The 19,650-nt window shown below is 42.5% G+C and overlaps 1 protein-coding gene across 1 annotated transcript; it reads left to right on the top strand.

Moving 5' to 3' along the window:
* Positions 1 to 5,352: 5,352 nt before the first annotated feature.
* Positions 5,353 to 17,690, top strand: LOC129823743 (regulator of G-protein signaling 5-like). Its single transcript, XM_055882701.1, has 5 exons — positions 5,353 to 5,493; positions 5,965 to 6,120; positions 15,512 to 15,573; positions 15,718 to 15,884; positions 16,902 to 17,690. Exons 1-5 carry the CDS (start codon positions 5,450 to 5,452, stop codon positions 17,061 to 17,063), a joined length of 591 nt encoding a protein of 196 aa, XP_055738676.1. The 5' UTR covers positions 5,353 to 5,449; the 3' UTR covers positions 17,064 to 17,690.
* The last annotated feature ends 1,960 nt before the right edge of the window (positions 17,691 to 19,650 follow it).

Here is a 19,650-nt window from a genome sequence, read left to right as displayed (position 1 = left end):
TGAGAACTTGTTCTCAACTAGCCTACCTGGTTAAATAAAGGTGAAATTGAAAAAAACATATAAGCTCAATGGTTACTAAAATGGGAAAAGGTCTGTCCATGATAAGGTGTTGCTTTGCTTTCTTGATATCCCAGTCAACCAGACAGGTCCTAGTTTTGTCTCACCTGGACTACTGTCCAGTTGTGTAGTCAGGTGCGGCAAAGAAGGGCATAGACAAATTGCAGTTGGTCCAAAACAGAGCAGCACGTTTTGCACTTAAATGTACACTGAGGGCGAATGTCAGTAACATGCATGTCAATCTCTCCTGGCTCAAAGTGGGAGGGGTGATTGATTGCATCACTATAGGTCTTTGTGTGAGATGTTGATGTGTTAAAGGTAACGACTGTCTGTTCAAGCTGTTCAGACATTCATCGGTATCACACAAGACATGTAACCACTGGTCTCTTCACTGTCCTCGGGTCCACAACAGAGGCTGGGAAGCTCACAGCATTCAACGGAACCATGACTAAATGGAACTCTTTGCCACCCCTGGTAAATCAACATAGCAATAAAACCAGATAAAAGAGCACCTTATGGCACGACGGGGACTGTGAAGAGACAGACAGTTTTATGTATTTTGTATTGTATTATGTAGGGCTGAGCAGTATACCCGTATTTTACAATATACCGGTATTGATGCACGGACCGGTCTGAGTTTTTCTATAAGGGTATTTGAATGTTTGGTTTGTTAAATGTGATACACTGTGTGTAATGTCCATTTTTATAGTTTACTTTGCTACTTGAGTCATCTCTTTCCGCTCTCTCTCTCTCCATGCGACTTTCTACACAAACCTGGCACCACCCGCTGTTACTCAAGGAGCGCGTTTGTTGTTCCTCGACCCCGAGACTCTTGCGTTCATTCTACATGGTCATGCAGCACATGCAACACAGTTGATGACAACGATGCTGTTTCCACTTTGCTTGTTAATAGAGATCCACTAGCGTTCTATAATTACACTATTTGTAGTTTCTGTTTCTTACATCTGCAAACAGCTAGATTGTCTTTTCTTAGCAAGTTGGTCCTAAATCGTGTTAGCCGATAATGCTAATTGCTAGTACTGAGTCAGAGCAAACGTACTGAGTCAGAGCAAACGTAATTAGCTATACAGCCTGATAATACCAGTGATGGTGTAGACCTAAATCAGCATGTTTTTTGTGCAACAGTATCTTCTAAATCAAAGAGGCATACATGAAGTATGAATATGTTATCTACATGAAGTAGCTAAGAGAAAACATTTAATGTACGCAAAGATTATAGGGTCCCCACGGAAACACTGATCAACACTTTGGTCCCTACCCTGTCACAGTAACTCCACCCTGGCATTTTCATTCGTTGTCATGTCAAACAACACTGTATTCAAATTGTCCACTATTATATTCTAACTATAGAATTAGAATATTCATTATATTTCCATGATTCTGACAGTTCACCCAAGTCTTTTGCTCTAAATTGCAAGTCAAATCACAGTTGCAACATTTGGTAAAAAAATTGTCTTAGATTGTTTGCCTATATTGTGCAGCCATAAGTGGCAGTGTGGAAATGATCTCAAACGAGTGCAGGAAATGCAGAAATTTATGAAAATGCTGCATTTTCTGAAGGGTTGACCCATTGAAATCACTTAGAATGTATGTGTTGCCACCGTATGGTCACACACTACTCATAAAGCAAATGTAGCACTTCTTTATTAAAAAAACCAAATGCAGTCATACTGTCCAATTTCTTTAAAATACTGTGATATGAAATTTTGCCATGTCGACCGGCCCTAGTATTATGTATGGGATACATGGTTAGGATATGACTTTAATATGTGGATGTCTTGCATGGCTATCTCCAGATGAAGGCACTCGCTGTGGGTTGCTCTGGATGGGAGCGTCTGCTGAGTGGCTAAATGTAATGTAAATGTAGTGCTATGTATAGTGATGTATTTTATTTATGTTGTTTCATGTTTGGACCCCAGGAAGAGTTGCTGCTGCCCGGCAGCAGCTAATTGGGGATCCTAATAAATACAAAAAAATCCCCTACTAGAAAGTTCCCCAAATGTATTTCCACGAAGATCCACCTAGGCTGAGGGCCATTCTAATGACCTTCAACCCATTCAGCAGATACTCTAAACCACGTGTCTAACATAATTGTCCTTAGTCAGACATAGACCAGAAGGAAGTAGCCCTGACTCACTTGTGGGTCTCAGACCACCATTTATCAAACACTGCCCTTAGTGTCCCTCTTATTGTGACCAAGAGGATGTATCACTCACTACGCCATCCCCAAGGGAATAGTGACTGATTTCAGCTACTGGAAGAACCTCCCTCTTACAGTGTTAAACTCGTTACCACTACTCTGGAGAGAAGTCAGCTATGTCTTTCCAGGGTAACAGTAATACAGTAGTAATAGTGATTCCTTTGAGTAGCCTACTCTAACTCTCTGCCTCATTGTGGTGAGATGGATGGGAAAGAAATGCACTTTTCAATACTAGTTCACTGCAACTACGTAAACCGTTTATGATCCGTTTCTAAATAAGTGACTATTTCACATTTTTCTTCCGAGTTTTATTCTTGGATTGGTTTTCCACGTTAGCACCATTCTCAGCACTAAGCTGTGAATAGCCTCGAAATGTGAAGGATTCATGGTCCAATTTGGAATTGTTTACGAAACCGTTTCTTGGAGCTTCATGGGTAGAGCCAGGAGTGTTTCCCTGACCACGTGACCGGACCAAGTAAAACTCTGGGCCCATGTTGGAGGTTTAGAGAGAGTCCTCGGGCTATGGGGATAGGAGTTTTTCCTGGTCAAGAAAACATGAGTTCTCTGTACAGAATCGTATAGATCTGATTTCTACTGATTCCCTGATAAACATTACTTAGCATTAAAAAAGACCATCTCCATTCTATCTCGCCTTCTTCTTCTGATACTGTGTGGGCATTGTGGGAGAAGACATCCCTTTGGGGACCTGTGAGAAATAAATAAACCACAGAGAGATCAGCTGCCAAGACTGTGATTTCTGAGATTTCAAAATAAAAGCTTACTCATGAAAAACATCCAACGTTAGACCAATTCACTGAGACATAGCGGACCAAATGGATTTTATTTGATTTTGATTTATTTGAAGAAAAATCCAAACTGTGTTGGAACATTGACTTAAGATTTTATTTGATGAAATGGTTTCAAATCCACAGACAGACAGACAGACAGACAGACAGACAGACAGACAGACAGACAGACAGACAGACAGATAGACAGATAGACAGATAGACAGATAGATAGATAGATAGATAGATAGATAGATAGATAGATAGACAGATAGACAGATAGACAGATAGATAGATAGATAGATAGATAGATAAACATCCTGTGTTATGTGCGTATTCTTTTACCAGGTACAGATGGAATGTCTACCAATTGCATGCCCATTTTTTTGTGAGAAAATACACTGGTCACTCATAACATTTATAAAGTATATATATAGCGATCACTTTAGATTAGGGACTTCAAAAATACTTTTAATAATGATTAGTAAATGGTTTATAAATGTGGGAGTAATGATTAATAAATTGTGAACACAATCTATAAAAGCCTTATAAAGGTTTTATAAGGGTCCTTTAAAATAAAGTGTTACGCATCGTGGACTTTGAGGAGTTGCCAGTAAATCTGAAGCAGGTACACGGAACAAAAGAGTAACAAGCCATTATAGTAAGGGCTTGATCGGTACAAATCAGACACACTGGACATGTTTAATACATAGCTGGCTTACAAGTGATGCTTCATGATTTCACCCTTCCCTTTAAGAAAAAAAATGATGTATTTGATGTGGGAAGAGCTGTTGAAAATACAGACCCATCATGGAAAACCAGGTTACTAGGGGAACCAAGCCGATTGTAAGAAAAGTCTGTGTTTTGCAATAAACAGTCCCTATCAAAAGGGATAATCAATGTTTAATGTTTGCCTCATTACTGAATATGTAGCGCTGGTTGCCTCTGCTCTGGCGTCTGATTGTAATTATGTTCACATTACTCACAGTATGACATTTACTTTTGGAGGGTGATTGCTGCCCCCCCCCCCCCCCCCAAGGCTTAAATTGACTTACTGGAATGAGCATAGGTTCCAGAAGGTAGTCAGGTCCTGGAAATGTGTTGGACTATCCTTGAAATACATGTTCAAAATAATACTCATAATATACTTGAAATATTCATATGAAAGACACAACATGCACACACATTTATACTTACTCTACACACTCAAAAACAATCATAATACACTGCTGCTACTCTGTTTATCATATATTCTGATGCCTAGTCACCTTACCCCTATACATATCTACCTCATTGTACATATGCAATTGGAACTGACCCTGTATATAACTTCTTACTGTCTTGTGTTCTTCTTATTTCCTATTCTTATTTTTGTTCTATCTTGTTTTTAGGGCTACATTGATATTGATTGCTGCGTTGTTGGGGTTAGAGCTGCAATAAAGGCATTTCACTGTACTCACGTGAAAATTAAGGGTTGGCTGTAGCAGTGAAGGAAGGGTTGGCTGTAGCAGTAAGGGAAGGGTTGGCTGTAGCAGTGAGGGAAGGGTTGGCTGTAGCAGTGAAGGAACGGTTCCTTTAGCATTGAGGGAAGGGTTCCTGTAGCATTGAAAGAAGGGTTGGTTGTAGCATTGATGGAAGTGTTGGCTGTAGCAGTGAGGGAAGGGTTGGCTGTAGTAGTGAAGGAAGGGTTGGCTGTAGCAGTGAGGGAAGGGTTGGCTGTAGCATTGAGGGAAGGGTTGGCTGTAGCATTGAGGGAAGGGTTGGCTGTAGCAGTGAGGGAAGGGTTGGCTGTAACATTGATGGAAGGGTTGGCTGTAGCAGTGAGGGAAGGGTTGGCTGTAACATTGAGGGAAGGGTTGGCTGTAACATTGATGGAAGGGTTGGCTGTAACATTGAGGGAAGGGTTGTCTGTAGCATTGAGGGAAGGGTTAAATTCAGTTGAAATATATGTCATGCAGTTTTGTGTTTACGACAAGGGTGGACATGAAAATGAAATATCTTTGTGAACATCTCATAGTTAACGTGTTTTAATAAAACGTACAACACTAAATCAGGGCAAGTTATGTTTTTAAAGGATTTTGTGACATATTGCGTGGCCAGATCCCAGAGGGTGAATGACCCCCTACATGGGTTCATGTCCTTTGGGATATAACTAATGTGATATCAACATGAGCCACACAGATGTCTCTTCTCTCTAACTCTGTGAACCTTCAGCTTGACTTCCAACACACTGTCTGATTGGCTGGCCCGTCTCCTCTTCTTTAGGCCCTTGGCCAATAAGCTGTCTCTATATAGCATTACATTCTTGTAGGCGACAGCAGAACTTGAGGACAGACCTTTTCACAGAGTGATTCTACAGACAAGCTAATAGGGTTAGGCTTAGAGAATGTGTAAAGGGTTTGCAGTCTTACAGCAAACATGTCTTGAGAGGTGAGTGCAGTTTTATATGAGCATTCTGTCCAGATAGTATATATTCTGAATGAATGTTCACCTTGTAGGCTATGTAAATACATACTCCATCTCTTTCCGATACAACAGTTTAATCTTAGGGCTCTGTTTGATTGATTATTTGTTCATTCTATGTAGGTTTTTGCTTCTCTGCAGTGCGTTTGCTTTACATGGTGCTCTATCACCGTTTTTAAAATCACTTTTTTAACACTTGTTGTTTAACACTTGTTTAAATCTTTAACACTTGTTCTCCTGACTCATAATGTTTGCCTGGAAATATACAGTATATGTGTTCTTTTCAAATGTTCCCTATTCACTTTTTAGAATATTTTTTTTGTGTTGAGAATCTGCTTACTAAGACTGATCTTAGTGATTCTGATTCAAACGTCAGACAATAAATGACTCTTTGAGTGGATGGTATGCCAGATTGTCACATTCTCCGTCTTCTTCTAGAGCTAAACATATCAAGGTGAAGTTTGGTACCCTGCTCCAGAGGCCAGACCATGAACACACTGAGGATGTCATCCCCTTTCAGAAGAAACCTGAGAAGGTCATCCCTCTTCAGAAGAAACCTGAGAGATGTCTGGAGACGCCTCCGAAGCATGCCAGGTAATGGAGAAACTTTCAGAATAAGTCATTGGCCATGTTCGATATCTGTCTTGCCTATATTTCTTACATACTGTGTACTAATTGTACTGCATACATATCAACATCAGGTTGTTATTTTACCTGATCGGTGTGGTCAGCATTTAACTGCACACTTTTGTCCACTCTAAAATAATTCCAAACAGTGCACTGTACACCCGCCATTTTCAGCCAGTCATCTCTGCCTCATGCAAAATGTCAGTGTTCAAAATTGAATCACACCGCATTCTAGAGCAACATTTTTAAGTCTATTTGCTATTTTTTTTCATGCCTCTGAAAGACAGAAATTATAAATGATGGTGTGATAGCCTACATTTTTTGACATCTTTTTTTTTGCAATAATTGTAATTATTCTGATAGGCTCATGTTTTACCAGTGTGGCATACCCCCAATATGTATTTTTCTGTGACTCAGTACCAGCTAACTTTTACCCCTGGTCACAATGATAAAATGTAAACACAACTGGAGGCACCTCCTCATATTTGGAGACGGGACGACAGCTTTACGATAGCTAGCGAAAGAGTGTAGAAAACTTTGGTAACTAATTGTAAATAACTTTAGGTGGCTAGCTAAGCATCTTTTGCCTGTCTACCCATCCACATCCCTCTGGCCAAACATCATGCCCACTAACTTCTCTTCTCCACAATGATGTATGGAGCGATCGATAGAGCAGCGAAATTGAATTCAGGATGAGACGTCTGGCAAAAGCATTTTGGCTTTGGAGCAAATCAATTCACTTACAATTAATTAGCAACCGCACCACTCTTTGATAGCAAATGTGACCCAAAACAGCAAGGTGTCTCCAGAAATTAGGTGTCTCCAGAAATGTTTACTTTTTGATGTTCTATGACATCTTCACTTTGCAGATTGTTATTCTGATATTGAAGCTTAAAATGTTTTTGCCAACATGATGTTAATACACTATATATACACAAAAGTATGTGGACACCCCTTCAAATTATTGAATTCGGCTATTATAGCCACACCCGTTGCTGACAGGTGTATAAAATTGAGAACACAGCCATGCAATCTCCATAGATTCGATCTTAGTCCTGTATTGACGCTTTGCCTGTTTGATGGTTCGTCGGAGGGCATAGCAGGATTTCTTATAAGCTTCTGGGTTAGAGTCCCGCTCCTTGAATCCATGGCTTCTGGTTTGGGTATGTACGTATGGTCACTGTGGGGACGACGTCATCGATGAACTTATTGATGAAGCCAATGACTGATGTGGTGTACTCCTCAATGCCATCGGAGGAATCGCGGAACATATTCCAGTCTGTGCTAGCAAAACAGTCCTGCAGCTTAGCATCTGCTAAGGAGGATATAATTATGGTCCGATTTGCCAAATGGCAATTGTACATCGTCATGGTGACAGTAATACAGTTACGTTTGCAAAGATTGGTAAATTCTGAGTCAAACTAAAGAGATGCACTTTGAGCGCACATCAGTGGAGAATACAACAGTAGCAGAATATTATGTTTGTTATAGAAGTCTTCTGTACTTGTTATTGCAGTTCATGGCATTAAGATCTAATCCGTATTTTGGGAAACAGCGCCATGTTCGCCCCCAGCGCCTTTGTTATTGTTTTTGTTTTGTTGATGTAGCGGAGGAGAAATGGAAGAGAGGAGCGCGGTAAGCATGGTAAAAAATCTGCCGTACATATTCTGCTGTTCAATGACGTGTGCAATGATGTCCGAGTGGAAAATGATGTCCGAGTGGAAAATGATGTCCGAGTGGAAAATGATGTCCGAGTGGAAAATGATGTCCGAGTGGAAAATGATGTCCGAGTGGAAAATGATGTCCGAGTGGTTTGTTGTTTGCAGTTATTTCTTTGTTATTATAATATCATAAACGGACAAGGCAGTTTCACCAATTATGTGAAATCATTTACCCACACGACCCAACCCTAGAGAGACAATTATTATTGTAAAAGCTCAAATGTTGAATGAAATACCTGTCATTATATTTACAAATTCATGTTCTGCAGTGTTATGTTTCTACATTATGAAAAAGCACATTTTCCATTGTGATACATTACTTTGGAAACTGTACACTGTCTCTTTAAGAACGTATATGACAAAAAACTAAACTAATAAAAAAATACATTTTGCTTTCAACCAAGCCTTAATTTAAGTTGCCAAAAATGAGGATGAACAGGATTTGCCTGAGTCATTTAAAGGTGCGAACAGGATTTGCCTGAGTCATTTAAAGGGTGCGAACAGGATTTGCCTGAGTCATTTAAAGGGTGCAAACAGGATTTGCCTGAGTCATTTAAAGGGTGCGAACAGGATTTGCCTGAGTCATTTAAAGGTGCGAACAGGATTTGCCTGAGTCATTTAAAGGGTGCAAACAGGATTTGCCTGAGTCATTTAAAGGGTGCGAACAGGATTTGCCTGAGTCATTTAAAGGGTGCGAACAGGATTTGCCTGAGTATTTTAAAGGTGCGAACAGGATTTGCCTGAGTCATTTAAAGGTGCGAACAGGATTTGCCTGAGTCATTTAAAGGGTGCAAACAGGATTTGCCTGAGTCATTTAAAGGTGCGAAGAGGATTTGCCTGAGTCATTTAAAGGGTGCGAACAGGATTTGCCTGAGTCATTTAAAGGGTGCGAACAGGATTTGCCTGAGTCATTTAAAGGGTGCGAAGAGGATGTGCCTGAGTCATTTAAAGGGTGCGAACAGGATTTGCCTGAGTCATTTAAAGGGTGCGAACAGGATTTGCCTGAGTCATTTAAAGGGTGCGAACAGGATTTGCCTGAGTCATTTAAAGGTGCGAAGAGGATTTGCCTGAGTCATTTAAAGGGTGCGAACAGGATTTGCCTGTGTCACGATCGTGTGGCGGATTAACGGACCAAAATGCAGCAGTTGGAAAATATGCCATCTTCTTTTATTTTAACACGAAGATGAACACGACACAAAAACACTTTAACAAAACAACAAAATAACAAAACGACCGTGAAGCTACAAACGTTGTGCACAAACATACAGGCTACTAACGTTCTTACATAGACAATTACCCACAACCAATGAGAGCCTATGGCTACCCTAAATAAGGCTCCCAATCAGAGACAACCGAAATCAGCTGTCTCTAATTGGGAACTCATTCAGGTAACCATAGACTCTCCTAGACAACTAAACATACATAGACAACACTAGAAACATGTACTCCACACAAACCCATATACTATACACAACCCCTTTACCATAAACAACACCCAAAACCAACAAAACATAAACATTCCCCATGTCACACCCTGACCTAACTAAAATAATAAAGAAAACAAAGAATAATAAGGCCAGGGCGTGACATAACCCCCCCCTTGAGGCGCGAACTCCGGGCGCACCATACACAGTCTAGGGGAGGGTCTGGGTGGGCTCCCCTCCACGGTGGCGGCTCCGGCTCTGGTCGTAGTCCCCACGTCACCACAGTACCTAAACCCCTCCTAGGCTTCCTCCAAACGACCCCCCTCCACCTTAACCCCATTGCATTCAGGGGCAGTTCCGGACTAAGGGGCAGTACCAGGGTAAGAGGCAGTACCAGGGTCAGGGGCAGTACTAGGGTCAGGGGCAGTACCAGGGTAAGGGGCAGCACCAGGGTAAGGGGCAGCACCAGGGTAAGGGGCAGCACCAGGATAAGGGGCAGCACCAGGGGAAGGGGCAGCTCCAGGGTAAGGGGCAGCTCCGGACTGAGGAATGGCAGCTCCGGACTGAGGGACTGCAGCTCCGGACTGAGGGACTGCAGCTCCGGACTGAGGGACGGCCCATGGCTGGCTGACAGATCTGGCTGCTCATGGCTGGCTAACGGATCTGGCTGCTCATGGCTGGCTAACTGATCTGGCTGCTCATGGCTGGCTGACGGATCTGGCTGCTCATGGCTGGCTGACGGATCTGGCTGCTCATGGCTAGCTGACGGATCTGGCTGCTCATGGCTAGCTGACGGATCTGGCTGCTCATGGCTGGCTGACTGATCTGGCTGCTCCTGTCTGGTTGGCGGCTCTGGCAGATCCTGTCTGGTTGGCGGCTCTGGCAGATCCTGTCTGGTTGGCGGCTCTGGCAGATCCTGTCTGACGGACGGCTCTAGCGGCTCCTGTCTGGCTGGCGGCTCTAGCGGCTCCTGTCTGGCGGACGGCTCAGTGGGCTCATGGCAGACGGGCGGCTTTGCAGGCTCATGGCAGACGGGCGGCTTTGCAGGCTCATTGCAGACGGATGGCTCAGATGGCGCTGGGGAGACGGATGGCTCAGATGGCGCTGGGGAGACGGATGGCTCAGATGGCGCTGGGGAGACGAGCAGTTCAGTCAATGCTGTGCAGACGGCAGACTCCTGCCGGCTGAGGCGCACTGTAGGCCTGGTGCGTGGTGCCGGGACTGGTGGCACCGGGCTGGGGACACGCATCTCAGGGCTAGTGCGGGGAGCAGCAACAGGACGCACAGGACTCTGGGGACACACAGGAGGCTTGGTGCGTGGTTTAGACACTGGTGGTAAAGGGCTGGAGACACGCACCATATAGCTAGTGCGTGGAGGAGGCACTGGTGGTACTGGATTGGGGCGGGGAGGTGGCGCCGGAAATACCGGACCGTGCAGGCGTACTGGCTCCCTTGAACGCCGAGCCTGCCCAACCTTACCTGGTTCTATGCTCCCCGTCGCCTGACCAGTGCGGGGAGGTGGAATAACCCGCACCGGCCTATGTAGGCGAACCGGGGACACCATGCGTAAGGCTGGTGCCATGTACGCCGGCCCGAGGAGACGCACTGGTGACCAGATGCGTTGGGCCGGCTTCATGACATATGGCTCAACGCTCAGTCTAGCCCGGCCGATACGTGGAGCTGAAATGTACCGAACCGGGCTATGCACGCGTACAGGAGACACCGTGCGCTCTACTGCGTAACACGGTGTCTGCCCGTACTCTCGCTCTCCACGGTAAGTACAGGGAGTAGGCGCAGGTTTCCTACCTGACTTCGCCACACTCCCTTTAAGGCCCCCCCCAAGAAATTTTTGGGTTGTACTCACGGGCTTCCAGCCTTGTCTCCGTGCTGCCTCCTCATATCGCCTCCTCTCGGCTTTCGCTGCCTCCAGCTCTTCACGAGGGAGGCGATATTCTCCAGGTTGATCCCACGGCCCCTTACCATCCAGTATCTCCTCCCATGTCCAGAAATCCTTTGTGGGTAGGTCCTGTTGCCGCCTTCCATGCCGCTTGGTCCTATGGTGGGTAATTCTGTCACGATCGTGTGGCGGATTAACGGACCAAAATGCAGCAGTTGGAAAATATGCCATCTTCTTTTATTTTAACACGAAGATGAACACGACACAAAAACACTTTAACAAAACAACAAAATAACAAAACGACCGTGAAGCTACAAACGTTGTGCACAAACATACAGGCTACTAACGTTCTTACATAGACAATTACCCACAACCAATGAGAGCCTATGGCTACCCTAAATAAGGCTCCCAATCAGAGACAACCGAAATCAGCTGTCTCTAATTGGGAACTCATTCAGGTAACCATAGACTCTCCTAGACAACTAAACATACATAGACAACACTAGAAACATGTACTCCACACAAACCCATATACTATACACAACCCCTTTACCATAAACAACACCCAAAACCAACAAAACATAAACATTCCCCATGTCACACCCTGACCTAACTAAAATAATAAAGAAAACAAAGAATAATAAGGCCAGGGCGTGACAGCCTGAGTCATTTAAAGGGTGCGAACAGGATTTGGCTGAGTCATTTAAAGGTGCGAACAGGATTTCCCTGAGTCATTTAAAGGTGCGAACAGGATTTGCCTGAGTCATTTAAAGGTGCGAACAGGATTTGCCTGAGTCATTTAAAGGATGCGAAGAGGATTTGCCTGAGTCATTTAAAGGGTGCGAACAGGATTTGCCTGAGTCATTTAAAGGGTACGAACAGGATTTGCCTGAGTCATTTAAAGGGTGCGAACAGGATTTGCCTGAGTCATTTAAAGGGTGCGAAGAGGATTTGCCTGAGTCATTTAAAGGGTGCGAACAGGATTTGCCTGAGTCATTTAAAGGGTGCGAACAGGATTTGCCTGAGTCATTTAAAGGGTGCTAACAGGATTTGCCTGAGTCATTTAAAGGTGCGAAGAGGATTTGCCTGAGTCATTTAAAGGGTGCGAACAGGATTTGGCTGAGTCATTTAAAGGTGCGAAGAGGATTTGCCTGAGTCATTTAAAGGTGCAAAGAGGATTTGCCTGAGTCATTTAAAGGTGCGAACAGGATTTGCCTGAGTCATTTAAAGGTGCGAACAGGATTTGCCTGAGTCATTTAAAGGGTGCAAACAAGATTTGCCTGAGTCATTTAAAGGGTGCGAACAGGATTTGCCTGAGTCATTTAAAGGGTGCTAACAGGATTTGCCTGAGTCATTTAAAGGTGCGAACAGGATTTGCCTGAGTCATTTAAAGGTGCGAACAGGATTTGCCTGAGTCATTTAAAGGGTGCAAACAGGATTTGCCTGAGTCATTTAAAGGTGCGAAGAGGATTTGCCTGAGTCATTTAAAGGGTGCGAACAGGATTTGCCTGAGTCATTTAAAGGGTGCGAACAGGATTTGCCTGAGTCATTTAGAGGGTGCGAAGAGGATTTGCCTGAGTCATTTAAAGGGTGCGAACAGGATTTGCCTGAGTCATTTAAAGGGTGCGAACAGGATTTGCCTGAGTCATTTAAAGGGTGCGAACAGGATTTGCCTGAGTCATTTAAAGGTGCGAAGAGGATTTGCCTGAGTCATTTAAAGGGTGCGAACTGGAGTTGCCTGAGTCATTTAAAGGTGCGAACAGGATTTGGCCGAGTCATTTAAAGGTGCGAACAGGATTTGCCTGAGTCATTTAAAGGGTGCGAACAGGATTTGCCTGAGTCATTTAAAGGGTGCGAACAGGATTTGCCTGAGTCATTTAAAGGGTGCGAACAGGATTTGCCTGAGTCATTTAAAGGTGCGAAGAGGATTTGCCTGAGTCATTTAAAGGGTGCGAACAGGATTTGGCTGAGTCATTTAAAGGTGCGAAGAGGATTTGCCTGAGTCATTTAAAGGTGCAAAGAGGATTTGCCTGAGTCATTTAAAGGTGCGAACAGGATTTGCCTGAGTCATTTAAAGGTGCAAAGAGGATTTGCCTGAGTCATTTAAAGGGTGCGAACAGGATTTGCCTGAGTCATTTAAAGGTGCGAAGAGGATTTGCCTGAGTCATTTAAAACCTCTACAGAGTACCTAACCCGGATCCGGGAGCACCCCCCCCCCCCACACACTGATTAGCATCGCTAGCATAGCGTCACAATTAAATAGTAGCATCTAAATATCATTAAATCACAAGTCCAAGACACCCAATGAAAGACACAGATCTTGTGAATAAAACCACCATTTCAGATTTTTTAAATGTTTTACAGGGAAGACACAATATGTAAATCTATTAGCTAAACACGTTAGCAAAAGACACCATTTTCTTACTCCAACAGTTTCTTACTCCATCAGGTGCTATCACCAATTCGGCTAAACTAAGATATTGATAGCCACTAACCAACAAACAAATTCATAAGATGACAGTCTGATAACATATTTATGGTATAGCATAGTTTTTTTTTTTAAATGTGCATTTTTCAGGTATAAATCACAGTTCTACATTGCAGCTGCAATCTGATATAGTGCTGATGCAGCTAGAACAATTACAGAGACCAACGTTATATAACTAATTACTTGTCTTAAAACATTTCAGAAAAAATACACAGCGTACAGACATTGAAAGCCCAACATCTGGTGAATCCAAACAATATTTCAGATTTTTTAAATGTTTTATAGCGAAAACAAAATGTAGCGCTAAATTAGCATAACCAGGCCAGCCAGAACCAGCTGGACGCGCCCGACCAGTTCACATGCACGACAGATATATGAAATATCATCGTAAATTGGGTCTTACTATTGCTGATCTTTCATCAGAATGTTGATCAAGGTGTCCTTAGTCCTGATGAGTCGTTCAATCCATTCACAATGGCAACTTCCCCTCTTCATTTAGCCTGGGTACTGGTCGACTGGCACGGTCCCTGTCCAAAGTTAAAAAACTCAAAGAACGGAACACGGCAAAACTCCCGAAAAAATTCTAATAATCTGATTAAACTATATTGAAAAAACATACATTACGGTGATATGGTCACATGTATCAAACAAACTTCGAGACGGAGATAGTTTTCATCTGTAACGTCAGCATAACAAAAGACAATGGCACCTATAAAACGCGCTTCTCAGGAAACCGGAAGTTGTCGGTCACGCTAAAGAAATAGGTCTTATTTCACGTCAGTACAAGATAAACAAAAAATTTCTCCTCTGACAACTTCCTGACACCCAGTGGAAGAAGAATGAAGTGTGTTTCGGGTCATAGGTGGCATGACCATATATAGGCAGAGCGTTGAAGCGAGCATACACATCTTGCAATCTTCTTCTGGCTCAGGGAAAGTGCTGTGAAATGACCTGTGTTTCACTCAGAGACAAAATTGGAACGGTTTTAGAAACCATAGCTTGTTTTCTATCCAATGGTATATGGTTATATGCATATAGTAACAGCAATAATTGAATAAGAGGCAGTTTAATCTGTAGAGGCAATTATGCTAATGCGAAACAGCACCCCCTGTATTCTCAAGAAGTTTTAAAGGGTGCAACACAAATAATTGTACACAAAAGGAGCCGAATTCTTTCGAAATTTGGCTGCTCTGAAAAAGATCTGATGTGATTGGTCAAAATACCAATTTGTGGAAGAAATATCATAATTGGGCTGCCTATTGAAACGCAGCCATACATTTCAACATACACGCTCACACACACCTGCTGACTTGACTCTGAAGTTAATCAGGATCGGTCCCTGGATGAGAGACCAGATGCTGCTGGAAGTGGTGTTGGAGAATATGTCTGTCAACGATTCTTAAGACACCATCATCATTCCTATCAGTAGGAGGCCCCCTTTCCTTTGGTCTAAAACAAATATCCCAGGGCAGTGATTGGGGACATTGTCCTGTGTAGGGTGCTGTTTTTTGGATGGGACGTTAAACAGATGTCCTGACTTTCTGTGGTCACTAAAGATCCCATGGCACTTACCGTAAGAGTAAGTGTGTTGACCTGGGGTCCTGGCTAAATTCCCATTCTGGCACTCATACAATCATGGCCACTTAGTCATCCCCAGCGTCCAATTGGCTCATTCATCTCCCTGTAGCTATTCCCCAGACCATTGCTGTAAATGAGAATGTGTTCTCAGTCAACTTACCTGGTAAAACAAGACATGCAAACATAAAAACACATCTCTGTTTTGTGGACATCCTTTATACAACACATAATAAAATATGTCTCTTTCAAGACCATCAAGAGCGGAAGCTTGGCAGTGGGGGAAGGCCCTGGACAATGTACTGACCAACAGCTGTAAGTTTCAGCAGTCATACAATGGTTAAATATCAGTATTTTGACATATTCTAATGAGACTATGTTGCAGTTAATCATTGACTCTACCTTGGTAAACTTCAAATCAGATAACGTTTACTGTATTCCTCTTCCTCTCCCTAACAGATGGCCTGGCTACTTTCAGGGGCTTCCTGAGGTCAGAGTTCAGCGAGGAGAACATTGAGTTCTGGGTAGCCTGTGAGGACTACAAGAGGACCAGAGAAACAAGCAAAATGGCAGCCAAGGCTGAGAGGATTTATAAGGAGTTTATACAGACCGGAGCCCAGTGGGAGGTTTGTTATAATTCTTTTTTTCCCCAGGGTTGTGTTCGTTAGGCACCAAACTGAAGAAAATAGACTGAAATAGGGAGGACTATCTGGACTTGTCCAATAAGAAGCACTCGTTTGAAGTTTTCTGTTGTGTGCCCTAATGAACACAACCCTGTTTCTGATATATTGACATAGGGATGAAATGACAATGGGCATGATGTCAATCCTCGAGCGCAATTCACCAAATTAGATGAGGACTTTAGTTTTGAAACTCTGTCAATATTGGCCTGGTAAATATTGGTCACTGAACACGTGCCAGTCTCAAGTGTCACAAGGACATTGTGTTTGGGGAAGAATTGGCTTTTACTGGGTCGTGTTATGAATAGGATGTGTTTGGGCGAGATTTTGTTTTTACTGGGTCGTGTTATGAATAGGATGTGTTTGGGGGAGAATTGGTTTTTACTGGGTCGTGTAATGAATAGGATGTGTGTTTGCTGAGTAAAGAACCGAAACGAAAAGCTTCAATTGATGTGCCAGACCAGGGAATTAGTATTTACACACATTACCTATAGTATTACACACCTGGCCCACTGCGTGAGGTTATACAAAGTACAGTGGTGCTAGACTGTACAAACATTACACAAATACTGTGTTTGTTTGAGAGGTATTACCATAGTAATCAGTCAAGGATAGTCCAATGGTAAGATTAGGTAGTCTTACTGTAGAAGAGTTACGATATGATGATCGATACGATACATTACTTTATTATACATTTTCATGTTATATTCATTACAGTGCAATTTCTTATTCTAAAACAAGTCATGCTATTTACTGCATCTAGAAAAGGTACATTATCTTTACTGTACTCTGTGGTCAACTTACCTACATTTTGTCACGTCCTTGTTGATCTAACATATCGAATACACGTCACATACACCCAAGCTCTGGAACATAGGATACACTGAAACCTTCTCATTATAAAAGGCACTATCCCTCAAGTAATTTGATTCTAATGCTCAGATGACTCTCTGCCTCCAACAGGTGAACATTGACCACATCACCAAGGACGTAACAGTAAGGAACTTGGGCCGACTGACTCCTATGACCTTTGACCTAGCCCAGAGACAGGTCTTTGCCCTCATGGAGAAAGATTCATACAGGAGGTTCCTCAAATCCAACCAATACCAGGAGATTATACAGTAGAAACTCAAACACTGATTGGCTAGAGTCGTGTCATCAGACTGATTGGTTGATTGATTGATTGATTGATTGATTGACTTGATTTATCAATCATGTCATCGGACTGATTGGAGGGTTCGTTGGGTGATTGACTGATTTATTGATTGGTATGTTAGTCATTTTTTGGAATCTGATATTTAAATTACACACTAGCATCTATTTACCTGAACCATTATTCAACTGATACAGTGTCTAAAGGAAATAAATATTACACGCAAAACATAATTTTAGCACTGCAATGTATAAATGAATACTTCAGAAGTATGACGAAGAGTGTGTGTGTGTGCGTGTGTGTGCGTGTGTGTGCGTGTGTGTGCGTGTGTGTGTGTGTGTGTGTGTGTGTGTGTGTGTGTGTGTGTGTGTGTGTGTGTGTGTGTGTGTGTGTGTGTGTGGTTTGAGGAAGGATGGGGAGACAATGCAGTGATTAACCTCTATTCACATAACTAGCTATGCACACCGCCAACAGATGATATAGTGAGGTCATCAGAGCTTTACCTGACATGCACCACACACCTCTCAAAATAGAAAGTGTCTTCATTCATTCATTCAATTATTTCAATCTGCAATAAAAAAACATGTCAAGCTATGTAACCTTTTCCTATCTGTATAATTTATTTCACTGTTGGACATCAGTGTGGTTGCTTCCCTAGCAACCGTGGCTTCTCTTAAACCTCGTGTTCATAACTCTTATCGCCATGGCTTTGAAAATAGGCCTGGTGTCTCGAGAAGGGGCTTTCAAGCTGAAGCAAAACTGTTATACTTTGGTTGAATTTAGGTCAGCTAAAGAAAGAGGACTGAGAAAATTGCACCTTTTTCAGCTGCTCTTGCCTGTAATGATAAATAATAAATGAGTACAGTCAGTACCCAGACTGAAGCATTGCAGAGGAACAACCTTTGTGTCAGATTAGGGATTTGAAGGTGTTGTACAAATGTTATGCTCTTGAGCACTTGCTCATGTCACATGAGAAGGTTTTTTTGGGGGGGGTGGGGGGGGGACTGACGCTGCACTCTGTTTAGAGGGGTGTATTGATGTTTCTAGCTACTCTCTGTGCCTAGGTTCAAATATTTATTTCAGACGTCATCCCGACTCAAAATAGTCAAACCTAATTTCCATCAAGACGTGGACATTTTGTCACTACTTATTGTGTCAAACTCTAAGTGAATTAAAAAGTGGAACTATTGTCGTCAGACCATTCGGTAGAAAGAACCATCGAGACAATTTTCTGGTCAATTTGAAATGGTGCATTATGGGTGCACTGTGGGCAATTCCACGGTCACGGAGACTCCGATTTTTTACTTTCAATTGTATGCCAAACTAAAAACCATTGATTTGAAAGTTTAACAAATCATACAACTCTATGCACAATGACTACTTTGAACAATTGCCAAAGTCAAAAAGAAAAACGTACAGGGGAGAGTGTGGTAAATTGAGCAATGTTTTACATTCAGCGTCACTCTGTCAAGGGAAATGTAGTATTCTTTCTAACAAAGATATCTGCATATATTTCAGGATGTTGTGAATCCCGGGAAATAATCAGAATTTATGTAAACATTAAAGTTTTGAAAGCATAGCTTGTCAAAAAAAAGTGGTATCTTGGTACAATTCACCCCGGATCAAATCCAATTTTAAAGTTCCTCCAAAAGTTCTACAGCTACACCATCGAGAGCATCTTGACTGGCTGCATCACCGCTGGGTACGGCAACTGCAAGGCACCCGACTGCAAGGTGCTACAGAGGGTAGTGAGTACGGCCCAGTACATCACTGGGGCCGAGCTCCCTGCCATCCAGAACCTCTATACCAGGCGGTGTCAGTAGCAACCACCTGAGGATCGGTCTTTTACAGCCATCTATAAGTAATCATTTAATACAGTTGAAGTGTTTACAAATTAGATGTGCTGAAACGAAAGCAACTTCCAAAAATGAACACTCAGATTATAGTGATATTATGTCTGATCTCAAAAAACAATGTAAAGTACATATAGAGCTGTAATCTAGAGCCAAACCTGTTGATTTTTTCCCCTAAATATTTGGTTAAATGATTAATTGTATGTATGGTTTCCTAGAAACAACTTATTAACCCACTCTCCCCTACTGAAAAACGGTACAGATGCAAAGTTAGTATCTGCACAGTTTTTCCTGTAAATGTGTTTTTGTACAATTTTCTGTGGAAATTATTAATTAAGAGTAGTCATTGTGCATTAAGTTCTATGGTTTGTTAAACTTTGAACATCAATGGTTTTTGTTTGTTATACATTTTAAAGTGAAAACTCTTGAGTCTCAGCGTAATCTGTTACCATGGAATTTCCCCCTCTTTAATGAATCCGACATTTGTTATAATGTTGTTGAGATTTGTCAGCATGTCTAATACAGAGATCTAGTGCCATCCTCTGGACACTGAGAGAACAGGCTGGTATCAACTGATAAGCATCAGTCTGAAGCTTTTGCAAAAAGATATGCGGCATGACTCATGACCCATAAAGGACAATAACATCAACAAATGATGTCATAACTAGAGTAGGGCCTACTGTAACAATAAGGTTTGTGCCATGAA

This window comes from Salvelinus fontinalis, chromosome 26 (genome assembly GCF_029448725.1).
Source record: "Salvelinus fontinalis isolate EN_2023a chromosome 26, ASM2944872v1, whole genome shotgun sequence".
Lineage (NCBI taxonomy): Eukaryota > Metazoa > Chordata > Actinopteri > Salmoniformes > Salmonidae > Salvelinus > Salvelinus fontinalis.
Note: the sequence above shows the minus strand (reverse complement) of the source record. Positions and strands in the feature narration are given on the sequence as shown.

What these genes read in the sequence shown, in the direction of transcription:
- LOC129823743 (XM_055882701.1), top strand. Translation starts at nt 5,450, where the DNA reads ATGTGTAAAGGGTTTGCAGTCTTACAGCAAACATGTCTTGAGAG. An exon ending in ACGCCTCCGAAGCATGCCAG is followed by an intron (nt 6,121 to 15,511) that starts GTAATGGAGAAA and finishes GTCTCTTTCAAG; the next exon opens with ACCATCAAGAGCGGAAGCTT. An exon ending in AGACCGGAGCCCAGTGGGAG is followed by an intron (nt 15,885 to 16,901) that starts GTTTGTTATAAT and finishes TGCCTCCAACAG; the next exon opens with GTGAACATTGACCACATCAC.